The sequence below is a fragment of the Talpa occidentalis genome, unplaced genomic scaffold (genome assembly GCF_014898055.3).
Source record: "Talpa occidentalis isolate TD23 unplaced genomic scaffold, MPIMG_talOcc4v2.1 talOcc4.4, whole genome shotgun sequence".
Classification (NCBI taxonomy): Eukaryota; Metazoa; Chordata; class Mammalia; order Eulipotyphla; family Talpidae; genus Talpa; species Talpa occidentalis.
In genome coordinates this window covers 42891589-42912167 of record NW_023604295.1, presented here as the reverse complement: position 1 = coordinate 42912167, position 20579 = coordinate 42891589, and the positions used below count along the sequence as shown (strand labels likewise).

Below are 20579 nucleotides of genomic sequence, written 5' to 3'. Positions count from 1 at the left end.
TGTTCTTTCAGATAAGCAAGTGTCCTCCTCCATCCCACAGAGGACTATAAGACTGAAAAACTAGGGGTGTGTTGAGGCAGAATGGTATCTTACATGTTGCTTTTCAAAAATTCTAAGACTTGAACTAATGGCATCTTTACATGAAACAGTGACTAATGCTGTTCTTTTGTTCTAGAAGAGCAAGAAAGGTTGGGGTGAAGATGAACCAGATGAAGAGTCGCATACACCCCTCCCTCCCCCTATGAAGATCTTTGACAATGACCCCACGCAGGACGAGATGGTAGAACTTCTTTGCTTTCTCACTTTGAAGAGTAGTGTGTCATCCATGTGATTTCATTGTTTGTGTGGGATGGGGATAATAATGTTCGCTCTCCTTTGTTGTGTCTCACACCACATGAATCCATGGTGATGTTTATTCCATCAGTATTTGGCAGGGGTCCCCTCCACCAACCCTGGAATTCTGACTTCATTCTAGGCAACATAGTGGTGTGTGTAGAATTCTCAGAGTGAGAATCTGCTTGGTATTGCATCATGTTGATGAAAGGTATTGGCTCTGTCTTTGGAAGCAGAGATCTCAAAAGAAACTGTCTCAAAAAGGAACCTAAGGTGGCTCAAAAAGGAGTCTAAGGTGGTTCCAGGTCATGATCATTCTGTTGTACCTGGCTATATGACTTATGTTTTAGTGGATTGTTTCCCCTAGTCTCAATACTGAAGCCCAAATCATAGTAACTTCCAGTCAAGTCCAGTGCTGTTAAAATTCTGCAAACACAATATGAAGGATGGAGAAGCTGTGAAAGGGAGGTTACTGTCAAATGTGAGAAAACCTAATATTCCAGGTTGCCCAAGTTTTTTGTTTTGCAAAATTTCCTGACTTACTGGCAGGCAGAGGCTCAGTCGTGGCTGAAGTGTGGGTGGCCATCAGATCTCTAGTTTCAGGGTGACCCTCTGATGGTTCTAGAGCAGAGAATCCGGGTGGATGTAGTTCCAGGTCCCCATCTGAGGCTATTTTGATCATGTGCTTGATCTTGCCTAATAAGTCAAGCTTTCAGTTAATTGTGTTTTTCTTGTCTTCTTTTAGTTTCGCTGTCCTGTTGGACTCTGGGATTTGAAGTGGTGGTTTCAGTTTTTGATTGTATTTGCATTTGATTCTCAGAGTGGTGTTTGGTGGTAGTGCTGGTGGCTTAGCTATGCCTCCTTTCTAGTGCTTGCCTCATGATGGGGCAGCTTTGTCAGAGGTGGAGGGTCTAGCATGCATAGGCAAGGAACAAACCTTTATACCACCTAGGATGCAATTCAGAAAGTACTGTTTGCAGATGCTTCAGTGTCTCTAGTGAAGTCTCAGTTCTTGTTTTAATTCTCTCCACTTGCATTTACATCATTGACCCACACATATTCATTGAGGTCTTCCCATGTGCCAGATTAAAAGCCCAGCTTCTAGGGGCACAATGACTAAGATGTGGTCGCTGCCCTCCTCTGTGACTCACTGATGAGACAGAAATACTTGCAGCCCCTCCTAAAGTGATATCGATGGCCCTAGACTCTGACTGTTGGGAATCAAAATAGCAGGAAGCCTGGCATGTTGCCCATCCTGGATTCCCAGAGGCAGAAATACCTGTGCTTCACTTGGAGATGGGAATGAGGACCAACCTGCTGTGTTCCCAGAGGCCAATCCTTGCAAAATTTCTCTCAACAGTGACAGTGTGTGGGGAGATAGGACGTCTGTGCCCCACTATCTGCCATCCTGGGCAGGCCTCCACATGGAGGTGCCAGCTTGCAAAAGATAAAGGTCATGAACCCACCCCCACTAACTCCCTCACACACAGCTTGTTTTAGGAAAAAAGATGTTATGTTGTTTCTGGGTAATTTTTAACTAAGAATGTGGACTTACCTCCAGAGGTTTGTGTAGCCCTTTCCTTAGCCAGAAATAGGGCGGATGGCAACAGTCTCTTTTTAGACACATACTCCCCCTCAGCCCAGCTATTTGATATTATATGTTTGTTTTTCTGGAATATTTGGGTGTGGGGTGAACCTCAGAACTTCTAGCAAATGGAGTTGGATTTATTAAAATAATTTTTACAACAGTGTAAAAAGATTTTTTGAAGCCCAGCCATTGTACTGTTGTATGATTAATTCTCCATGTTTCCTTCTAAAATTAGTTCTTATGCATGGATGTTTTCTTTTTACAATTATAGTAGACATATATGTGTTTAATGTTTCATTTAGTATTTCCTAAAGTCTTCATTTTATTTGTTAATGACTGCAGGGTATTGCATTTATTTGATGTACCATAATTTGCTTGACCAACTTGTTTTGAGATATCCTAGGTTGTTTCCAATTTTGCTACTTTGGATAATGCTGTTCTGTAGACTTCTATTCTTGGGCTACATTCCCAGGGGTAGAATCACCAGATCAAAAACTTGATTGCTTTAATCTGCAAACAAACTTAAATTAAGCTCTTTTCCTACATTCCCCAGGGAAGAAAATGGGTGTTGCTATAGCCCTCTTAATGACATTTATTTGATTTTTTTTACCCCCTATCAGAAGTAAAGACCTAAAATAACCTAAGAAGCATCCCCCCAACTTAAGGGGCAAACTAGAAGCCAAGGCACAACTAGGACTTTCACCTTTCTGTTCTCACAGTCTTCAGTGCTAAAGACTGAAGAAGCATATGCCCTGGGTCCTGGGACCATCTTTGCCCTCGCCCTTACTATGCCAGGGGTGCAAGGATGTCTGTGTCCCACTCTCTGCCAGCCCACGCAGGCCTCCACATGGAGGTGCCAGCTTGGAGCTGGAAGGGTGCCACACCCTCCCTTAGCCTGGTCAGTGAAGACTGGATAAGAGGCTAGGGGCCTTCTGGGTCCACCAGCTCCCCTCCACGGCCATGACCTGCACTGCAATACCCCTCCCCCAGTTTCCTCTTAAGAAAAAAAATAACACTGTCCCTTAGTGAGCAGGAGTCCCCAACCATTGACCAAACAGCCCCACGGATCATGGGGAAGAGGCACAGGTCTTTCACTATGAACAGGACTCGTGTGTGTGTGTGTGTGTGTGTGTGTGTGTGTGTGTGTGTGTGTGTGTGTCCTGGTCTCTAAGTGTCCTGCCCCTAGCATTTTTGCTTGACTCATAGTGATTAGCTATAGTTAAAATCTACATCTAAGTGAAGCAAAGATACTTTCTCTTATTTGGACACACTGAGACCAGGTTTATTGACTCTTCAAGCAGGGATGGCATTGGGCAGCCCTGGACACTGGACAGTGACCAAAGGCCTGTCTGCACTTCTCCCCCTCCATTGTTGACAGTGAGTGGAGCCCATACCTGTTGACCTCCTGGGAACTCAGTGACCCTCCCCTCAGCTCTGTAGGAGGCCGGCCTAAAGGAGCCTAGTCCCATCACTGCTGGCCAGAGTTCCCAATAAAGGGTCAAGCAGGCTGTGCCATACCTGCACTACCCCCTATCTCCCTCTGTCATCTCATAGAGCTTTGCTTCCCTTGCTACCTTGAGCTTTGGACTTGCTGTTTTATATCCTAACTGCTTTTCCTCATTCCTCGCTAATCTGCTTTTCCTTTGCTGCTCAATGTCTTCCAGTCCTCCTCTTTGCTAGCAGCCCGGCAGGCTCCCTCCGATGTACCTACTGCTGCAGACCTTGTCAGTGCAATAGAACAGTTGGTCAAAAGCAAGCTGGTAAGTGGGTTGTATAGGAGGCAGTTCTGCATGTGTCTCACCTCTGTGCAGCTCCCAGGGCCTGGTATCTACCTGCCATGCTCTCCTTCGTGCCTGTTCTCATTCCTCCTGTAGGATTGTGTCCAGCTTGTGATGGTTGCTAAAAGCTGTGCCCCAAATTCCTTTTTGGCTTTGTTTGTGAATGGCATGAGCAATTAACTTTTCCTTAAAAGTTTTAAGGAAAAAATTCCTTTCCTTAAAGCCATCCTTTCTTTTGGGGTTGACATTGATGAAAAGTAACAGGGCCTCCCTGGTGGCGCAGGGGTTAAAGTCTTAGTGCTATCAAGCTATCAGCAGCCACTGCAGCCTAAGCTCAATCCCCAGCCAGGGAGTTGACCCGGCATAGCAGACCTCTCCTGACTCGCCTGCTACTCCCATCAGCAGTGTATTTCAGTTGATCTGCCTATTCTGTTCCCTACTCTGTCTCTGATGAATCCTCTCATGCATCTCTGGCCATCACCCCAGTTTGTGTGTATAAATAAATAAAAATAAATCTTAAAAAAAAAGTGCTTAAGACAAAAAAACCTCCCGGTAAGTTTAGACAACTGACCTATAATATAGGGACATGGTAGTTGGATGGTAATTGATGTGTGTCGGGTAGTCCTAAAGCTAACTTTGCTGCTGAGACATGGAACTTGGATTGAATTTTTTTAATTAATTAATTTATATATATATATTTTAATGAGTTTTTTTAAAGATTTATTTATTTATTTATACAAGCACTGGGTACAGTCAGAAGCACGGGAGGGTGAGAGAATTCACCAGAGCCAGAGTGGGGAGCAGAACAGGCAGAAGGACTGAAGCACACTGCTGGGGGAGCAGCGGGCATGGCAGGAGAGGTCTGCGTGCCATGTGGGGCCCTTGCCGGTGGCCGGGGACCGAACCTGCGCTGCAGAGACTGCGGGCAGCTTCGCAGCCCAGCGCTCAACCGCTGAGCCACCAGGGGAGGCCCTATATATATATTTTACATCATCGTTCATTTTTGTACAATGTTTGCTTTCTCCTCTCAGGTGTAGTCCCCATAGAATTCCCACCACCAGTTCACCCGTGCACCATCACCATGGTCCTTTGTGCTCTTCCCTCCCCTGTTTTGATCCCTGTTCCTCCCCCTCCCCTGCAGAATGTCTCTGATTTATAGTTGCCTGCTAATTTTGTTTATTTATTTATTATTATTATTTTCCTTATCCCTTATTTGTTTCCCCTATATTCCTCCTATAAGTGAAACCATCCAGTATTTTTCTTTTCCTTTCTGGCTTATTTCATTGAGCATAATCCCTTCCAGCTCCATCCATGTGACTGAGAATGGCATGAGTTTATCTTTTTTGATTGTTGAATAGTATTCCATTGTGTATATATACCACATCTTCTTGATCCAGTCATTTTTGGGCATTTGGATTGGGGCTGGATCTTTGAAAGCACCAGTTAATTTTATTTTAGGCCCTCAAATAGCCTTCTAGCTTACAAAGTCTTACAAAAGTAGGTTGCTGATTAGAAAGGGGATGGGCAAAAGTAAGTAGCTACCTCACCACAAGAAATTAAGGGAGCTGGTGCATATCCCCATAATGGGGGGAAGTTGAATATAAGTCAGACCACTGAAGGCACAGGTTGTGAGCCTGAGCTGATTCAGGGTTTCCACAGAACGCTGATGAAAGAGCTCCTTTTCTAGATAGACCTTCCTCTCTGCCCATATCTTCACATTTAAGTCTGTTACTACAGGATGGCAATTTGAAGCATTTTCCTTTCCTTTGCTCTCATCCATGCCACTCACTCAGTTTTTCCTGCAACTCTCATTAGGGTAAGTGCGCTTCCTCCAGACTTCTGCCGGACAGCCCCATTAATGGCGCCAGTTAAACCCTTCTCCACTTGGCCAGGAATTAGAGAAAAATGCTGGACTCTCCCTGGGGAAAGCTGCCTGATAATAATTTTGATTACAGTAACTCCCTTTTCAAAAATCCCAGCTAATAGAGTACCAATGAAATTTAACATATGTAACTTTCTTCTTTTCCTTCTAAATTTTCCTCCCTAATTAAAGAAAAAAGAAGTTAGCTAATGTTTTTAATAACTCTCGTCAGACTCTGGGAGGTTGTCCTGCCATCATCTCTTCCTGTCCCACTGCTGGGAGCTGAGTGCTCTTCCGGGCACAACAGTGACCTTTCAAAACAGGTCTCCCTGACACATTCCCCCCCCCGCCCCCACCATGTGTTCTCCTTTCCTCTTTACATTTACCCTTACAGCCTCTTCATTTTCCGAATACATTAAAATTTTTTTTTTTCCTAAAACATTCGTCCTTTCTTTTGCATTTTCTCCTTGCAGAATGTGTTGCCTGATCTTTCCCTTCTCTTCTCTGTCTCTTGGGCCTCAAATTCCTGACGTCCACTCTCCTGGTCTTCCACAAGCTCCACTATTGCCTCCCTCCCTGGTGGAGGCTCCCCTCCTCCCTCTGGCCTAACCCATCAGTTTCTGAGATATAGGAAGAAAATACTAGAATCTCTATCTCACCATTGCAAAATGGTTTTGTGTCTGTTTAGTGTGTGTATAGTGATAATACAGTAGCACAAATACATAATTACTAAATTTGGGGGGAGCAGAGACCAAAACTGTGTTTACTGATGGAGGTATATAATCAACATTTGAATGTCCCTGGCCTGTAGATAAAGTCCACACCTACCCAGTATTCTAATGTTTTTCAGCCTGTCCTCCACCCCCACTTATTTATTCCTGTTGATGAACTCTGCTCCAACCAAACTGTTCCTCACTGTCGCCAAACATGCATCTGACTTTTTCCAAGTCTCTGTTCATACCACCCCACTTCTCTGGAATGTGTTCCCTCTTATTTGTACTTGCCCAAAGCATAACAGTTCAAGGTCCTTTATCTCCACAAGGACTGCCCTGACCAGGCCAGATTTCTTCTGCAGCCCCATGGCAATTACTGTGTAAGTCCCACGCTGCATGGAACAGCTCTTGTTGAAATAGCTTTATCTTGTCATCTGCAGCTTATCTCCCCAGGGAGAGAACTGGTAATTTAAGATGTTATTTTCTCCTCCTCCATTAATGTATAGGGAGTCTTTTACATTTACATTGCATCAGTAAATATATGTTTCCAAAAATCTGTAATTTCCTATATTTTGGATTGCCTTTTTCCTACTGCTGCTGCTCACCTTAGCACTCTTGGGAGTCTCTGCAGGCCTCTAGTTTGTGTAACCAGAGGATCTGCTGTTAAACATGTGCAAATATTAAGATGTCCCATAAGAACAAATTCCTGCAAGAAAGAGACTGTAGGATGGTGTTAGACTTGATTGGCCCTATAACAGGCTCTCAACAAATGCCTATTCAATGAATGGGCTTTCTGTAATGAGTTTGCTATGAGGGATTTAACTTCTTCCACCAATAACTATTTCTTGAGGACCTGTGTTGAACCTAGAATTAAAGAATTATTTGGCTTACCGTATAAAACCAAGCCTAACACAGAAGACAATGAGAGACCAGTGGTTTGGTTTCTCGAATCCTCTCACCATGACTTGGTCCTTTGTGGAGTAGCAGTGGAGGAACAGCAGGTGCTTGTTTGCTCAGCCACGTTTGGAAATACCGACCTGCACTTCCACCCCCGAAATGTGTAGTCCTATTCCTAATCAGCATTTTAGCTTAGAAGAGGGTAGAGCCTATAAAAGTTTTGGAGTTGCCATTGGCCTAGAAGTACAACAGTGTGACAGCTGCCAAAACAGCCAGTGTGGTCATAGACTGGGTCCAGGAAAGTGCAATGAGCAGATGAATGGGAGTAACACTGCCTTTGTGTACAAAACTCCTTAGACCGCACCCATCTGAGTCATGTGTGAGTCACGTGTTGGGTTCTGAACACAGCATTTTATACTGTTCTGGAGTGCAGTGAAAGGGCCCCAGGAACAGGTAACCTGTACCATGTGGTGGCCGATGTGATTTGAAGGATTGTTGAAGAAACCAAGGCCACATATATAGAGAAGTTAAGAGAGAGATGACACATGAGAATGTCTTCTAACAGTTGAGCACTGTATGGGAAGGAGGGTTGCACCAGATGGTGGAATATAGACCTGTGGGAGGAAGTTCTCTTAGTTCAATATAAGACAAACTAAATAGGCACTTCCCAATGTGTGGAGTCTGATTCCATTTTACAGGGGCATTTGGTGTTCTTCAGCTTTTATCTAGGACTTGAGTTCTTTGTATGTGAACCCCAAAACTCCCTTTGGTGCTTATGGTCATGGGTCATGATGCACTAAGGCTTCCACCTCAGGGAGTTGTGATCTCTGCTGCTCAATAGCTGCTGTTAGGGAATGAGGGCACCCCTGACGATCCCCCAAGACCCTCTATGGCAAGTTATCGATAGGCATTAATGGGCCCTTTTGGGATCTTGCCTGCCAGTCTCAGTCTTTGACCAATACTTTTGTTTACCAAGAGAGAATTTCCATTCACCTCCCGGTCCCTCCCCCAAATAGAGCTAATATATAAATATATATATAGTGGTTGTTGCTGAGTACTTACTATTGAATTTTATTTATTTTGTTCTGCTGGCTGAACAGTTTTGGTATCATAGATTAGACTGGGAAGACATTATAGTATACTGAGTGACTAAATGAAATCATAGGTCTCCTTTTAAAGTTTTCACCTAAGTGAAAATAGAAATAATTTAAAATATCTGTAATTTCAAATTACATATATTTATTGGAAAAGGTTTAATTTCTTTGCATGTGTGTGGAGAGAATTAATTTAACTTTATATATATTTGACATCGTTCTTCCTCTTTGTACAATGTATGCTTTCTCCTCTCAGGTGTAGTGCCTGTAATATTCCCACCACCAATTCCCCCGTGCACCATCACCATAGTCCCTTATGTGGAGCTAATATATATTTTTTTTTAGGTTTTTTTGTTTGTTTTCTTTATTGAGGTAACATTGGTTTACCCCGCTGTCTATGATTTAGGGGTAGAGGTTTACCCCTCCTCAGATAGACGTTGCCACACCACCCCCACGATCAAAGCACCCCTAGTCCTTTCACCTACGTCACTGGATCTCCTTCCCCCTTTGTTTCCACTCTCACCTTCCTTCCCCTTCATGTAGCCTCAGTTCTGCAGTCATATTCCCAGAGTTTGTTTTGGTTCCATTTTATTGGTGCCCTTTTTCCCCCCTCATGTGAATGAAATCATCCTGTATTGGTCTTTCTCCCTCTGACATTTCATTTAGCATAATCCCCTGCAGTTCCATCCATGATGTCCCAAATGGCAAGAGATTATCTTTTTTTTATAGCTGGATAGTATTTCACCACATCTTTTTAATTCTTTGCTCTGTTAATGGACATTTTTTTCTGGGTTTTGTATTTAATAATGGTTATTATCTTTTTTTTTAAGATTTATTTATTTATGCATACAAGAACTGGGGTACAGACCAGAGGTGCGGGGGGTGAGAGGATTCACCAGAGACAGAGTGGGGAACAGAACAGGCAGACTGACTGAAATGCACTGCTAAGGGGAGCAACAGGCGAGACAGGAGAGGTCTTTTGCACCATGTGGGTCAGCTCTCTGGCTGGGGATCGAACTCGTGTTGCAGTGGCTGCAGATAGCTTCATAGTGCTGCGTATTAACTCCTTGGGCCACCAGGGAGTCCCAATGGCTATTATGTTTAACTCTGAGTAAGGAATAATATCTCCCCACTGCCTTCCCTGTGATTTTTAATAAAACTTACCCCAGACATGTGACTGATAGTGGAGAGACTGTGTGTAAGGAAGGAATCAGAAGACGTAGGTTTTGGTTTTTGCCTCTGCTACTTACTGTATAGCCCTGGGCAAGTTGTTTAGTCTGTTTGAGCCTCTCTTTTATCTCATTTGTCGACCATGAATCTGTCCACTGAATCTAATTTCAAGAGAATTATGATGACTGTGTAAAGTGTGAACATGCTCTGTAAACTGATAAATCGGCATCCTTCAAATATTAGCTCTTTGCCACCTCACCTGCATTGTGGAGGGCAGGGAAAAGGACCCACATCATGCTTTATCATTCATAGCCACACCCTTGGCTTGGGGACACTTCAAATCTGTCAGTCAATAAATTGATAATTGGGTGAACGTTGCAGGGTTACAGCTAAACAGTCTGTATGATTTGATTTGGTTTGATTTCTCAAGTTTGGCAAGCAAAAGTTGGTCATGTGAAAATATATTGTGACTCTAAACAGCCCCAGGATTCCACCACCCACCTTGGGTGAAAGATTGAGTTTCTAAATCTTTCAATCTAGAGAGAAAGACCCTTCTCTGAGAACTGTCCATGGGTTGCATGATGCAGTAGTTCATTGGGCTCAGGATGGTACCAGTGAACCCTGCGCTGATAGTCCTGTGCCTCTGTCAAGGGTCTGGCCATGATTGAGCTCTTTCTCAGTCTGCCTCGTGGCCCACCATCCTGGGACTGTGTCTTACCTGCTTCAGAATACTTCCCACCCTCGGGTTCTCCCGCTTTGACAACATTCACTTCTCTAGGTGGCCTATAGGCCAGTGAACATGGCTAGGACCAGGCTGCGTAATGTGTGTGCTTTTCCTTCCTGTGGATGAATTGAATTGCTTTTGTTAATGGCAAGATAGAGTAGTTCAGAGACCAGAATGGAGGAAATAATAATCCCATCATATCCACATGGAGGTATGTATTTTTAGGAACTGGATTCTTCTAGCATCCCTCTGTGGAAAAGATTCCAGAGCTTGTTGAAACAGAAAAGTATAGATCTACCAAAAATAAATAAATAAATAAAAAATTTAACTCAAGGTCACAAACTTGAAATTTGCCTGAAAAATCCACACTTTGGTTTTTTACTATATAATTGTCTTCCACACTCAATTTACCTGGGAATGAAAATGTTATAATTTAGATTTTTAAAAAGATTTATTTATGCATGCATGCAAGAGCTGGGGTGTAGGCCAGAGATATGATGGGTGAGAGGATACGCCAGAGACAATGTGGGGAGCAGAACAGGTAGATTGACTGAAATAGACTGCTGAGGGGAGCAACGGGCGAGTCAGGAGCAGTCTGCTGCACCATATGGGTCACCTCCCTGCCCAGGGACTGAACTCTCGCTGCAATGGCTGCGGATAGCTTCATAGTGCTGTGTCTTAACCCCTTGCACCACCAAGGAGGCCCCTAATGTAGGTTTTTTGTCTGTAGACTATTATACACATTTTTACAAAAGGGTGGGGCAGCTGAGAGGTGCTAACCCAGCACACTGTCCTGTTGTTTCATCAGATAAGCTTTGACCTCTCCCCAAGAGTTCTAAAGTATTTTCAGTAAACTCTTGGAGTCCTGCTATATGCTGTGCTCTGAGATCAAGCACAAAACCTTCCTTCCTGGAGCTCAGAGTCTAGAATTAATGCTCAAAATACTCTCCTACTGGACCACCGCCACCATCTTTGCCTGGATTTGGGTCTGCCATCTCTCTGTGGGACTGCCAGAGGAATCTTTCCTTGCTTTTTTTCCTTATTAAAAAAAAAAAAAGTTTTTAGCAGTTCTTTTTGAATAAAAACAAGATATGCTCATTCAAGAAAAACTGGAAAAATAAATATATAAACACAAAGTATATCGCTCACCATTATACAGATGTACTCAGTGTTGACGTAATAGACTTTTTGGCAGATCCCTTAGAAACAAAGTAGTTAATCATTGAGTATATAGAACTGAAGTCTGTTTTCCTTTGCTTTCATATCAGAGGACCCAATTTATGTAACACTTGCCAACCCCCTTCATACCCTATGTTCTACCAATCCAGGCTGCTTTCAGCTTCCCAGGCCGCCCTGTGTCTTTTCACAATTTGATCCTTTCTTCACAGTGCTGCTTCCATCTGAACTATCCTCCCATTGGCGTGTCCAGTGAAATCCTTCTCATTTCTCAATTGGTAGTTCAAGCTTTCCCTCTGCCGTTAAGCCTTTCCCTTCCTTTCCAGCCCACCATAGAATAGCCTCCTCCTTTTTTCATATGTCATGGTACCCCTTCTGCCTGCAAGGGCACTTGCTGTAGCTTAAGTTGTGGTGCAGCACAGCCATATCCTAGTCACCCCTATTTCTCCAGTGTTGCAAATATCAGCAGGTGATAGGTGTTTGGGAAATATCTGTGTGAGTACAAACAAATAATTAATTATAGTACTATGTAAAGAATATTGTGCAGGGGAGGCATAAAAGGTGCTTATATGAGCCCAGAGGTAGGGCATTTTATGGGTATGTGACCCAAGATTCAACAGACAGGAAATGTGTCCATTTTTAATATAGCAATACCTTTCTCCATATTTAGTCTGCTTTTTCAAATGCTATTTGCATCTCTGTTTCCTGAATTTGGATAAACTATAGAAACTTTTGTCACTTTCTCCTTATGTAACAGGGTGGTCCCAGGAAAGGGGGATCCTATAACACTTATATACCTTTTCCTCTGTCTCTCGTGGTCCTGAGCCCCATTACATAACAGAAGCTCCCCCTATGACTGCACAGCCCACCACGCGTCAGCTATCCACTACTGTCTGTTTCCCTCCAGGTACAGCATAGAAAATACATGTCACCCCTAAATGCTCTTAGCCAGCATGCTGTCTGAACTCTAGGTCGCCAAGACAAATTCTTGAATTACGACGTTAACTGAGGCACATTAGCCAGCATATAGGTTAACAGCAGCCTCTGTTCTGCCAATGAAATCCTTTTCATTTCTCAATTGGTAGTTCAAGCTTTCCCTCTGCCATTAAGCTTTTCCCTTCCTTTCCAGCCCACCATAGAATTGCCTCCTGCTTTTTTCATACATCATGGTACCCCTTCTGCCTGCAAGGGCACTCACTGTAGCTTAGGTTGTGGTACAGCACAGCCATATCTTAGTCACCCCTGTTTCTCCAGTTTTGCAAATATCAGCAGACACTGTCTCTGTCCTTCTCATCGCCATTCGAGAGTCCTTCCCTGAAGACAACTTGAGCTTCTTTGCTCATGTACTAGATCAGGCAGGAGGAGATGGAACAGATGTCATACTTTGGACTCCTGAGATGCCCTTTAGTCAGTCCATGGAAGAGTTCAGCCTGGGCCATGTCAAGGCAGGTGTTCCACAGGGAGTCCTTGGACAGAGATGCAGACCTGTTTCCTGGGCGATGCGGCCAGAATCCTGACAACCAACAGCCGGCAATGGGGAAGGGACAGGGGAAGGAAAAGACATGTAATCAGATCACTCACCAGCAAGGGTGCATCTGCCAGGGTGCCTGTCTCTGCGGATGGCACCAGAGGACATGGCACATGTCGTTGGAAAGCCTGCCTGTCCACCAGCTTGTCAAGCCTCAGCACCAGACACCCCCATTTCCTTAATAACTGGTTACAGATCCTGAATCTGTAAATTTAGCTAAACTCTTCTTGACCTTTCTATATTTTTAGTCTATGCTGCTTCTCTGGATAACAACATCCGTGGTTGATTACTTGTTCTATAAAATACCTTTATGTTAAGTTAAAAGAAATTCTCTGTCTCAAGCTTGAAAACCCTGTCCTATTAATTCTAATGTTCATCTCAAAATCCTGTTGGTCCCATGGTATATTTTGTTGGTTTGGGGGTAAGTTGGGGAGGGGAGGGAGGCACCCTGATCTCCTCAGCACTGAGGTTGTCAGCTCTCCAGTCTTTATATTTCCACTGTTCTCATAGACTAGCCCATCGGACTGTTGTTCATGTTGTATTTTAGGACTTTTCCCACTTCCGTTTTGGCCTGGGTTGAAATACAACAACTAAGAAAGTTTGTGACAGACACTCCAAGTCTATGTAAGACAATGCTGAAACCTTATGTTCCTGTTCTCTTTTGCGGTTTTGTTTTATTTGATTTTTTTTTTTAAGGAACAAAGATGTTTTTATTTGTCTTCTTCCTTGAGCGGGGCTTAGAAAAGGAATTAGCCCAACAGAAGAGCCTCCGTTGTTCCTTTAACTTTCGGGCAGACGTTTTCTGAGGCTATTAAGGGGAAGCCTTTCTTTTAGCCACAGTGGCAGTGGTAGCCAGCAATCTTGTAAGACTTTAGACTCAACTCCCATACTTGTTTTAGTTGGCTATCTTGACCTTAATCTCAGCCTTACTGTTTTATCCACAATGCTCCTGCTAATTTGCATAATGAAATGTCAAGTGTCGCTGTGTGATCTTTCTAGGACACTTGTAAAAAATGCTAAGATTGACCTCTCTTTTGAGTACCCTTAGCTTAACAATTCTGTCCCTGAAAGGAGGGATCACTATAGAGCATTTTAATTTTTCAAGGGGCTGCACAACTATTATCTCTGTTTCTTCCTTAGAAATCTGTTGGAGAAAGGAGAGATTTGATTTAAAAACTGAGAAAAACCAAAGCACAGAAAACTTTTAGCTATCTCACTTAAGAACATCCAGTGACCAGAAGATCTGGGATTAGAATTTGAGTTCCTTTACCCTTTTACCCTTACCTCTTTCTAAGGTACTATATTAATCCCCTTAACTTGTTTCTCAATCCTGCAGCTCCTTAATTTAAAAAAATGAAAAGGATTAATAAATGAAGGCAAGCCCTTGGTCAATAGCCTTAGCAAAGATGTTTTTAGAAAAGGCTAAATCTACTTACCTCTTCTCACCTACATCTCACTGGCCTCTCAAAAAAAAAAAAAAAAAACAACTGATTTAACAAAGCATGATTTCCCTGAACTAGTACTGTTATCACTACCTTTCCCTTCTCAATTTGTATTTGATAGTAGACAACTGATTTCTTTTCTAAGAGCTTGTTTAATGTAGAATGGTGACGATTAACTTTATCTCGTGTGTCCTTACCCAGAGATAAGTCACTTTAACAATTTTCCTTTTGTCTGAGAAATTGGCAGCATGTAGATGCCACGTAGGCCCTGATTGCCTGAGATGGCTGCAACCCTGGGCTCCCTGCTCTAGGGTGATGGGATTCTGGTCTCCTGGTACTTCGCTGAGGTTCTGTAAGAACAGCCTGGTCTTCTGACTTGGCGGAGGCTATGCTAGGAGACTCAAGGCTTCCAAACAACTTTTCAGTGTACACGTCCCTAAGCCTTTCTATTCATCTCTTTTCAGAGTCTAGAAGGAGGCTCGTACAGGGGGAGCTTGAAAGACCCCACAGGATGCCTGAATGAGGGGATGACCCCTCCCACGCCTCCTAGAAACCTAGAAGAAGAACAGAAAGCCAAGGCCCTGAGAGGCAGGATGTAAGTGACTTCTCCAGATTCCACCCTGATGTTTGTGTATGTACACATGATGGGCAAGGCTTATGGGAATTTGGGGAAGAATTAGAGAGGGAGTCCCCATTTTTTTCTGAAGAAAAATGCTTTATTATCAGTTCAATTTGTCAATCACTCATGCACTGCCTCCTGAGTGCACAAAATCTTTTGTGGACCTTTTGAGAATATTTTTTAATGTGTCATTACCTCCCCCAAGTATTTCATCAACTCTTCAAGGAAGGTCCACTAGCAGGTGGTGAACACAAGACAGCCCTCAGCCTGTCAGCAGATAGATTAGGATAACAATGTCACCTCAAGGAGAGCTAGACTTCATCTCCAGAGGGCCTTTCCAGCCCCACATTCCCACTCTAACTTTTCTGTGGGTTTTCTTGGGCCTTGCTAAAGATATATTTGAATGCTTTTATTTGGCCTCACCAGTTCCTTCCTGTGGCCTATAACACATGATTGTCTGTAGTAGAGAGGGGGTGCTGGGTGGAAGGACTGGGCATGCTGATAAAGAAGCATGTGTTCCTCGGCTTCTTCCCTCTCGCCTGAGGCCCAGGACTGGGCACTTGGTGGCTTTTCTGTGCCATGTAGAACAAGAATTTCAGATGAATAGTACTTCCTGGGTTCAGAACGGGTAAGCCCTTGTGCTGGGCCCCTCTGACGTCTCCAACACTCTCCCTTCAGTCTCTGAGGACCAAAATGAAGTGTGGCTGCAGGCAAAGCTCTTCCAAACTTAGGTATATGAGTCCATTGAGCCCCGCTGTGCCTCACCCACCCCTGTGCCCAGCCCTGAGCGTTTTATGGATAGCTCTTTACTGCTTAGAAGGAGGGAAAAGAAGAAAGAGGAGGGTTTGGATTTGAGGCCTCACAGACTCCAGAGAGCCAGCGTGAACAGTTTACCAGCAACGAGCAACAGTGAAAAGGGCAGCATCTTTGGGCTCTTATACAAGTGGGTTCAAATCCCAGCTCTGCTACTCAGTTTGTCATCTTGGGCGAGTCACCTAACCTTCCTGTCTCAGTATTTTCATCTATATTAAACAAGGCTTACAACACCTACCTTAATATTAGCAAGAGAAAGTCCAGATGAAGCAACTGACACAAAGTAAATATTCTAAGAGGGAAAAATCATTAACCAGAAAGAAACCAAAAAATCACATGATCTCGCTCCTAGTCCTCAGCTGGTAGAAGACTGGATGGGTGCTGCTTCAACGCTGTGGTTATGGAGTGTCTGCAGTCCATCATTCTGGCTTTGACTGAGGGTTTTGCAGGCTGCTTACTGTAGATATCTATCTGAATAATTGTAGCTTCTATATCTCAAAAACTTCTCTTGGTGTCAGTGCTTCTGAGGCCTCAAAGATTGGTTATCAGACAAATGTCTTTCTCCTGCTGTTAAGCAAAGAATGAAGCTAAAAAGAGGGGAGAAAATTTTCATGTCAATCCCTTGGCCTCAAAGTTTTCATCACTCATTTGCCAAGGTGGTCATTTTCCTTTGCACTGTGTGCCTGTGTGATTGTTAAGTTATAGACAAGGGAGGGAGAAGGAGGACGGGTGGAAGGAAGAATTCTGGGTTAGGAGCATCGCCCGTGGTCTGGCTGTTGTGGGCCAGCTGGGAAAGCCCTCTCCCAGCCTCTGTGCCCTCTGCTCGCCAGGAAGGGCCTTCTGTAGAGCAAGCAGCAAGCACCTCCCGCCAGGTGCTAAGAGTGGAATTCATGGTGGTCTCATCATAAAGTCACTAATGTGACTTTCCTGCAAACTTAAGTGGAAAGATCTCTTGCTTCACAAAGAAGAACTTTCATTGTTCTTAATCTCCTGCTCAGGTTTGTCCTGAATGAGCTGGTACAGACAGAGAAAGACTATGTCAAGGATCTGGGGATTGTGGTGGAGGTGAGTAGAGGGCTCGAGGGATCTGGGGTCACCTAGCCAGCGGCATATTAGACCCTACATGGTGAAGGTGTTTCAACTTGAGGGTTCCATGTATTTTTCTCTACCTGTGTATTTGCAGAAATGAAACTAAACTTGGTAATAGAGCAAATAAAAAATATATAAGTAATTTTATTTTTCCTTTTAAACTATTATCAGGATTTAGGAGGCAGGTCCTGCATATTGCAGCACTTCAGGGAGCCTCTTAGAGCTAAATTCATGTCACCTTGTTTTAGGTGACTAAGTCATTGTCCTAAGAGCTGTTTTTGGTGTTTAACCATGTGGACATTCATTCTTCAGAGCCATGTGCCACTGTGGGCCCTAAGCAGTTTACTCTTGATGAAACCTTGGGTTTTTTTTGTGTCCTTAGATTTTTATAGGGGTGTTACAGCTACCAGCAAGACAGACAAGGAAGAGCCCAACACCAATAAGGCAACAATGAGAAGTCCACAGTTGCAGTTAACTTGATAGTAAATAAAATCCCTCTCTATATAGGGATTTACGTTAGGGGGATTTAGATACTTGAATGAGAAAATCTAAGAAAGCAAATGGATAATTTAGATGTTAGAGCCTGTTGTTAATCATCTTAAACAAAAGAATATGAAGTCTGAAAATCGCAGGCCTCAAAAGTAAATCTTCTACTGGTTCTTTCCCTTGGGCCTGTAAGTCCCCCAACCTGTAAAATCTGACTTAACATTCTGTATTCGCTTGTCCTGAGCCTTGGACAAGCAGACTGACCTGGCAGATGGAGGACCTGCATGAGGACTTGTGGGAAGTTAGTCTCTCTTCCAAAGGGGGATGGGAGCAGTAGAGGGTACAGGAACTCCCATAAGCAGCCAGCTTAGGAATAAAGGGCCTAGGAGTAGGATACAAGAAACTGTTATCCAGGGAAGTCAGACATAAGTGATGTAAGATTTGGCTGAAGACAAATGCCATAACTCCCCAGAGCCCTGGTTTTCTCATGTGTCAAATGGGGATAAATACTGCCTCTGCAACCTCAAAACTTGATTTTTTAAAAGTTAAAATGAGATTATATTTGATAACATTTTACAGAACCTAAAGTCATAACATATTAAGAAGTATTTCTAGGCCAGATTTATCTAGTTCTAAGCCTTTGAGGACATAATTAACTGGGATTGGGAAGACAGGGGGACAGATGATTTTCTTCTTCTTTGTTCTTTATTTTTTAATTTTTATTGAAGTAACATTGCTACATATCATTATCCATCGGATGTACTCCATTATATTTCAATATCTGTATATACTACATTATGTCCTGCTTTCTTAAAGACAAAGAAAGGGACCCAGTACTTCATGAAAGTTGTGTCTCACTCTGCTCAATGGCTAAGTCTTCACTAACTGGTAAAAAAAAAAAAAAAGAAAGAAAGAAAGAAAAAACTCTAAGTGCACAGGAAAGCACTGCCCTCAAACCCATGCAGAGTGGGGGCTTCCCGGGGGCTGTGGTGTGGGATGAGCCTGCAAAGCTTCTATGAAGATGTTCTCCTAATTATCGCCTCTGCGCTACAGGGTTTCATGAAGAGAATAGAAGAAAAGGGTGTCCCTGAAGACATGCGAGGAAAAGATAAAATCGTGTTTGGAAATATTCACCAGATTTATGACTGGCATAAGGAGTAAGTGCTGCGTGCCCTGAGGGGTGAGCCTGTTGCAGGCTCTCCATCCTCCTCCTGCATCTGGCCTCAGGGGTAGAGTTTGCTGAGAATCTTCTGTCACTTATCACTGTGAAATAATACAGTTCTGAAAAATTGTGGCTTCCTTCTCTTATCCCTTTCCTCCTTTTAGCTTTTTCCTGACTGAACTGGAAAAATGTATCCAAGAACAAGACAGATTGGCACAGCTCTTTATTAAACATGTGAGTGTTTTCCTGGCACCGCCAGCCTGTCCCCTCCCGCCAGGCTCATTTACATTCACTTTAAAATTCCTTCCTTCTGCTTTGCCTTGACCTGCTCCCTTCTCACACTTCTGAGTTGTTATTGTTTTCAGTCTTTCCTGCAGTTTGAATGATGGACTCTTGTCTACTCTTCAGCTGCCTTGATGTGTCCCCAGAATGTAGACCGTGTCTGTGCTTCTCCCCACGTGTAGATCAAAAGCACTCAGAGCTCGAGGCCCCAGATGCCTGAGTGCCTTCCCTGTGCCTTTTCAGGAGCGGAAGCTGCACATCTACGTGTGGTACTGCCAGAACAAGCCGCGCTCAGAGTACATTGTGGCCGAATACGACGCCTACTTTGAAGTAAGCTGCTTTGGCTTTTGCTAAGCCAGTTGAGGGGAAGAAACTCTGGCCGAGACAGACATATTCAGAGACACAGCTGCCATCCTCACACAGCTCTGCTGGCCCTTCAGGGCAGGGATAGCTGACTCAACAGAGCCTTTAGCATCTTAGCTAAATTCTGAGGACCCCCTTTGCTTGAGGGGCACCAAGGTGGCAGGGTAGGCACTGCTTTTAGATGCCTCCCTTTGCAGAATGACTCTGTAGCTCAGAGACTGCCTCAGGTCTCCTTCAGGGCTCTGTCCTATCCTCCTTCCTTGACCCCAGAGCAGTCTATGTCCACACTCTTCCTCACAGGCCCCCTGGAGACAGCTTGCTGAGGATGTGTCTCCTTGTTAAGTAAGGTGGACACAGTCACCTCATAGTCTCTGCTCTGATTCCCAAAGGTTCTGTCAAGTAGTTCCAAGTGTTTGTTTTGCCCCAGGCTGGAAGTGTTGGCTTTCCTGGAGGAGAGGCAATGCCATCATTTGAGAAGTGCCCAAAATCGAGTATTTACAGATCTGAGTTGGACACCACCCCATAGGTTTGTGCCCGAGGAGAAGCCATTCATTCCTGGCTTGGTTCTGGAACCATAGAGAGAACAGACTACGCACTCCACCTTGCTCCCAGGACTGGGGAGAGGACCCAGACTCTGAGAGCACATGGCATGCAGGCTAGTGATGGCGAAGTGTGTTCATGTGATTAATGACCAATCAGCAGTTGGACAGCCAAGTCTACCTCTTGCACAATTTGACGATTCCAGACTTTTATTGACAAACACAAAAACCTGTGCTTCCTGCCTGGAACTGTGATGCAGAGCACCCCAATTCTTTGGTTCCTTTTTTTTTTAAACATAACCTTCCTTATGTTCCAGGAGGTGAAACAAGAGATAAATCAAAGACTGACTCTTAGCGACTTCCTTATCAAGCCCATCCAGAGAATAACAAAGTATCAGTTGCTCCTCAAGGTAAGTGAGAGATGAGCTTGGAGGGGTGTCTGCTTTGGGCCTGTGTTAGGATACAGGTCAGTTTGAGGCTCCATCTCTACCACACTTCTCCCATGAGCTAATGAGGACAAGTGGGATTTTATCTTGTCTGTCGGTTACTTGATCAGCTTTGTCTCCAAATAAATTATAAAACTGTTGTTTCTGCATTTGAGGTTGATTGATTGTCTTTTTTTCAATTTGCTTTCTTTCTTGCAACAATCACTGGCTTGGTACCTTTTAGAAAATATAAAGCCTAAAAATTAAGGTGGAGTACAAGGGAAAAAAGGAAAGGAAAAACTCTAAAAACATTAGATAAATAATACCTAAAATTTGATCATATTTTGCTTTTTTAAAATAGTTTAATTTGGTCTCAGAAATATAATTTAAATGAGAGAGATTTAACGTTCTGTTCTCCTACCCTTTCTTGTCATAATCCCCTCTCTCCCTGCTCACACACTTTTTTTGTCCCCTTTTTTCCTCCCTCTCTCCCTTTT

At 43.6% G+C, this 20579-nt stretch overlaps 1 protein-coding gene across 9 annotated transcripts in view; it reads left to right on the top strand.

The window, feature by feature from the left end:
* LOC129144613 (kalirin) overlaps positions 1-20579 on the top strand; it is a 111527-nt gene that overhangs the window by 38823 nt on the left and 52125 nt on the right. For 3 of the 9 annotated variants that reach the window (XM_054700506.1, XM_037525419.2, XM_054700508.1), the window contains exons 3-9: positions 179-280; positions 14769-14899; positions 16735-16801; positions 18365-18468; positions 18638-18707; positions 18999-19085; positions 19975-20067. In XM_054700506.1, coding sequence (XP_054556481.1) covers positions 179-280; positions 14769-14899; positions 16735-16801; positions 18365-18468; positions 18638-18707; positions 18999-19085; positions 19975-20067 — 654 coding nt within the window. Of the gene's footprint in view, positions 1-175; positions 281-3585; positions 3682-14768; positions 14900-16734; positions 16802-18364; positions 18469-18637; positions 18708-18998; positions 19086-19974; positions 20068-20579 lie in introns of all 9 variants that reach the window. The other 6 variants (XM_054700505.1, XM_037525418.2, XM_054700507.1 and 3 more) reach the window with 3 other exon arrangements.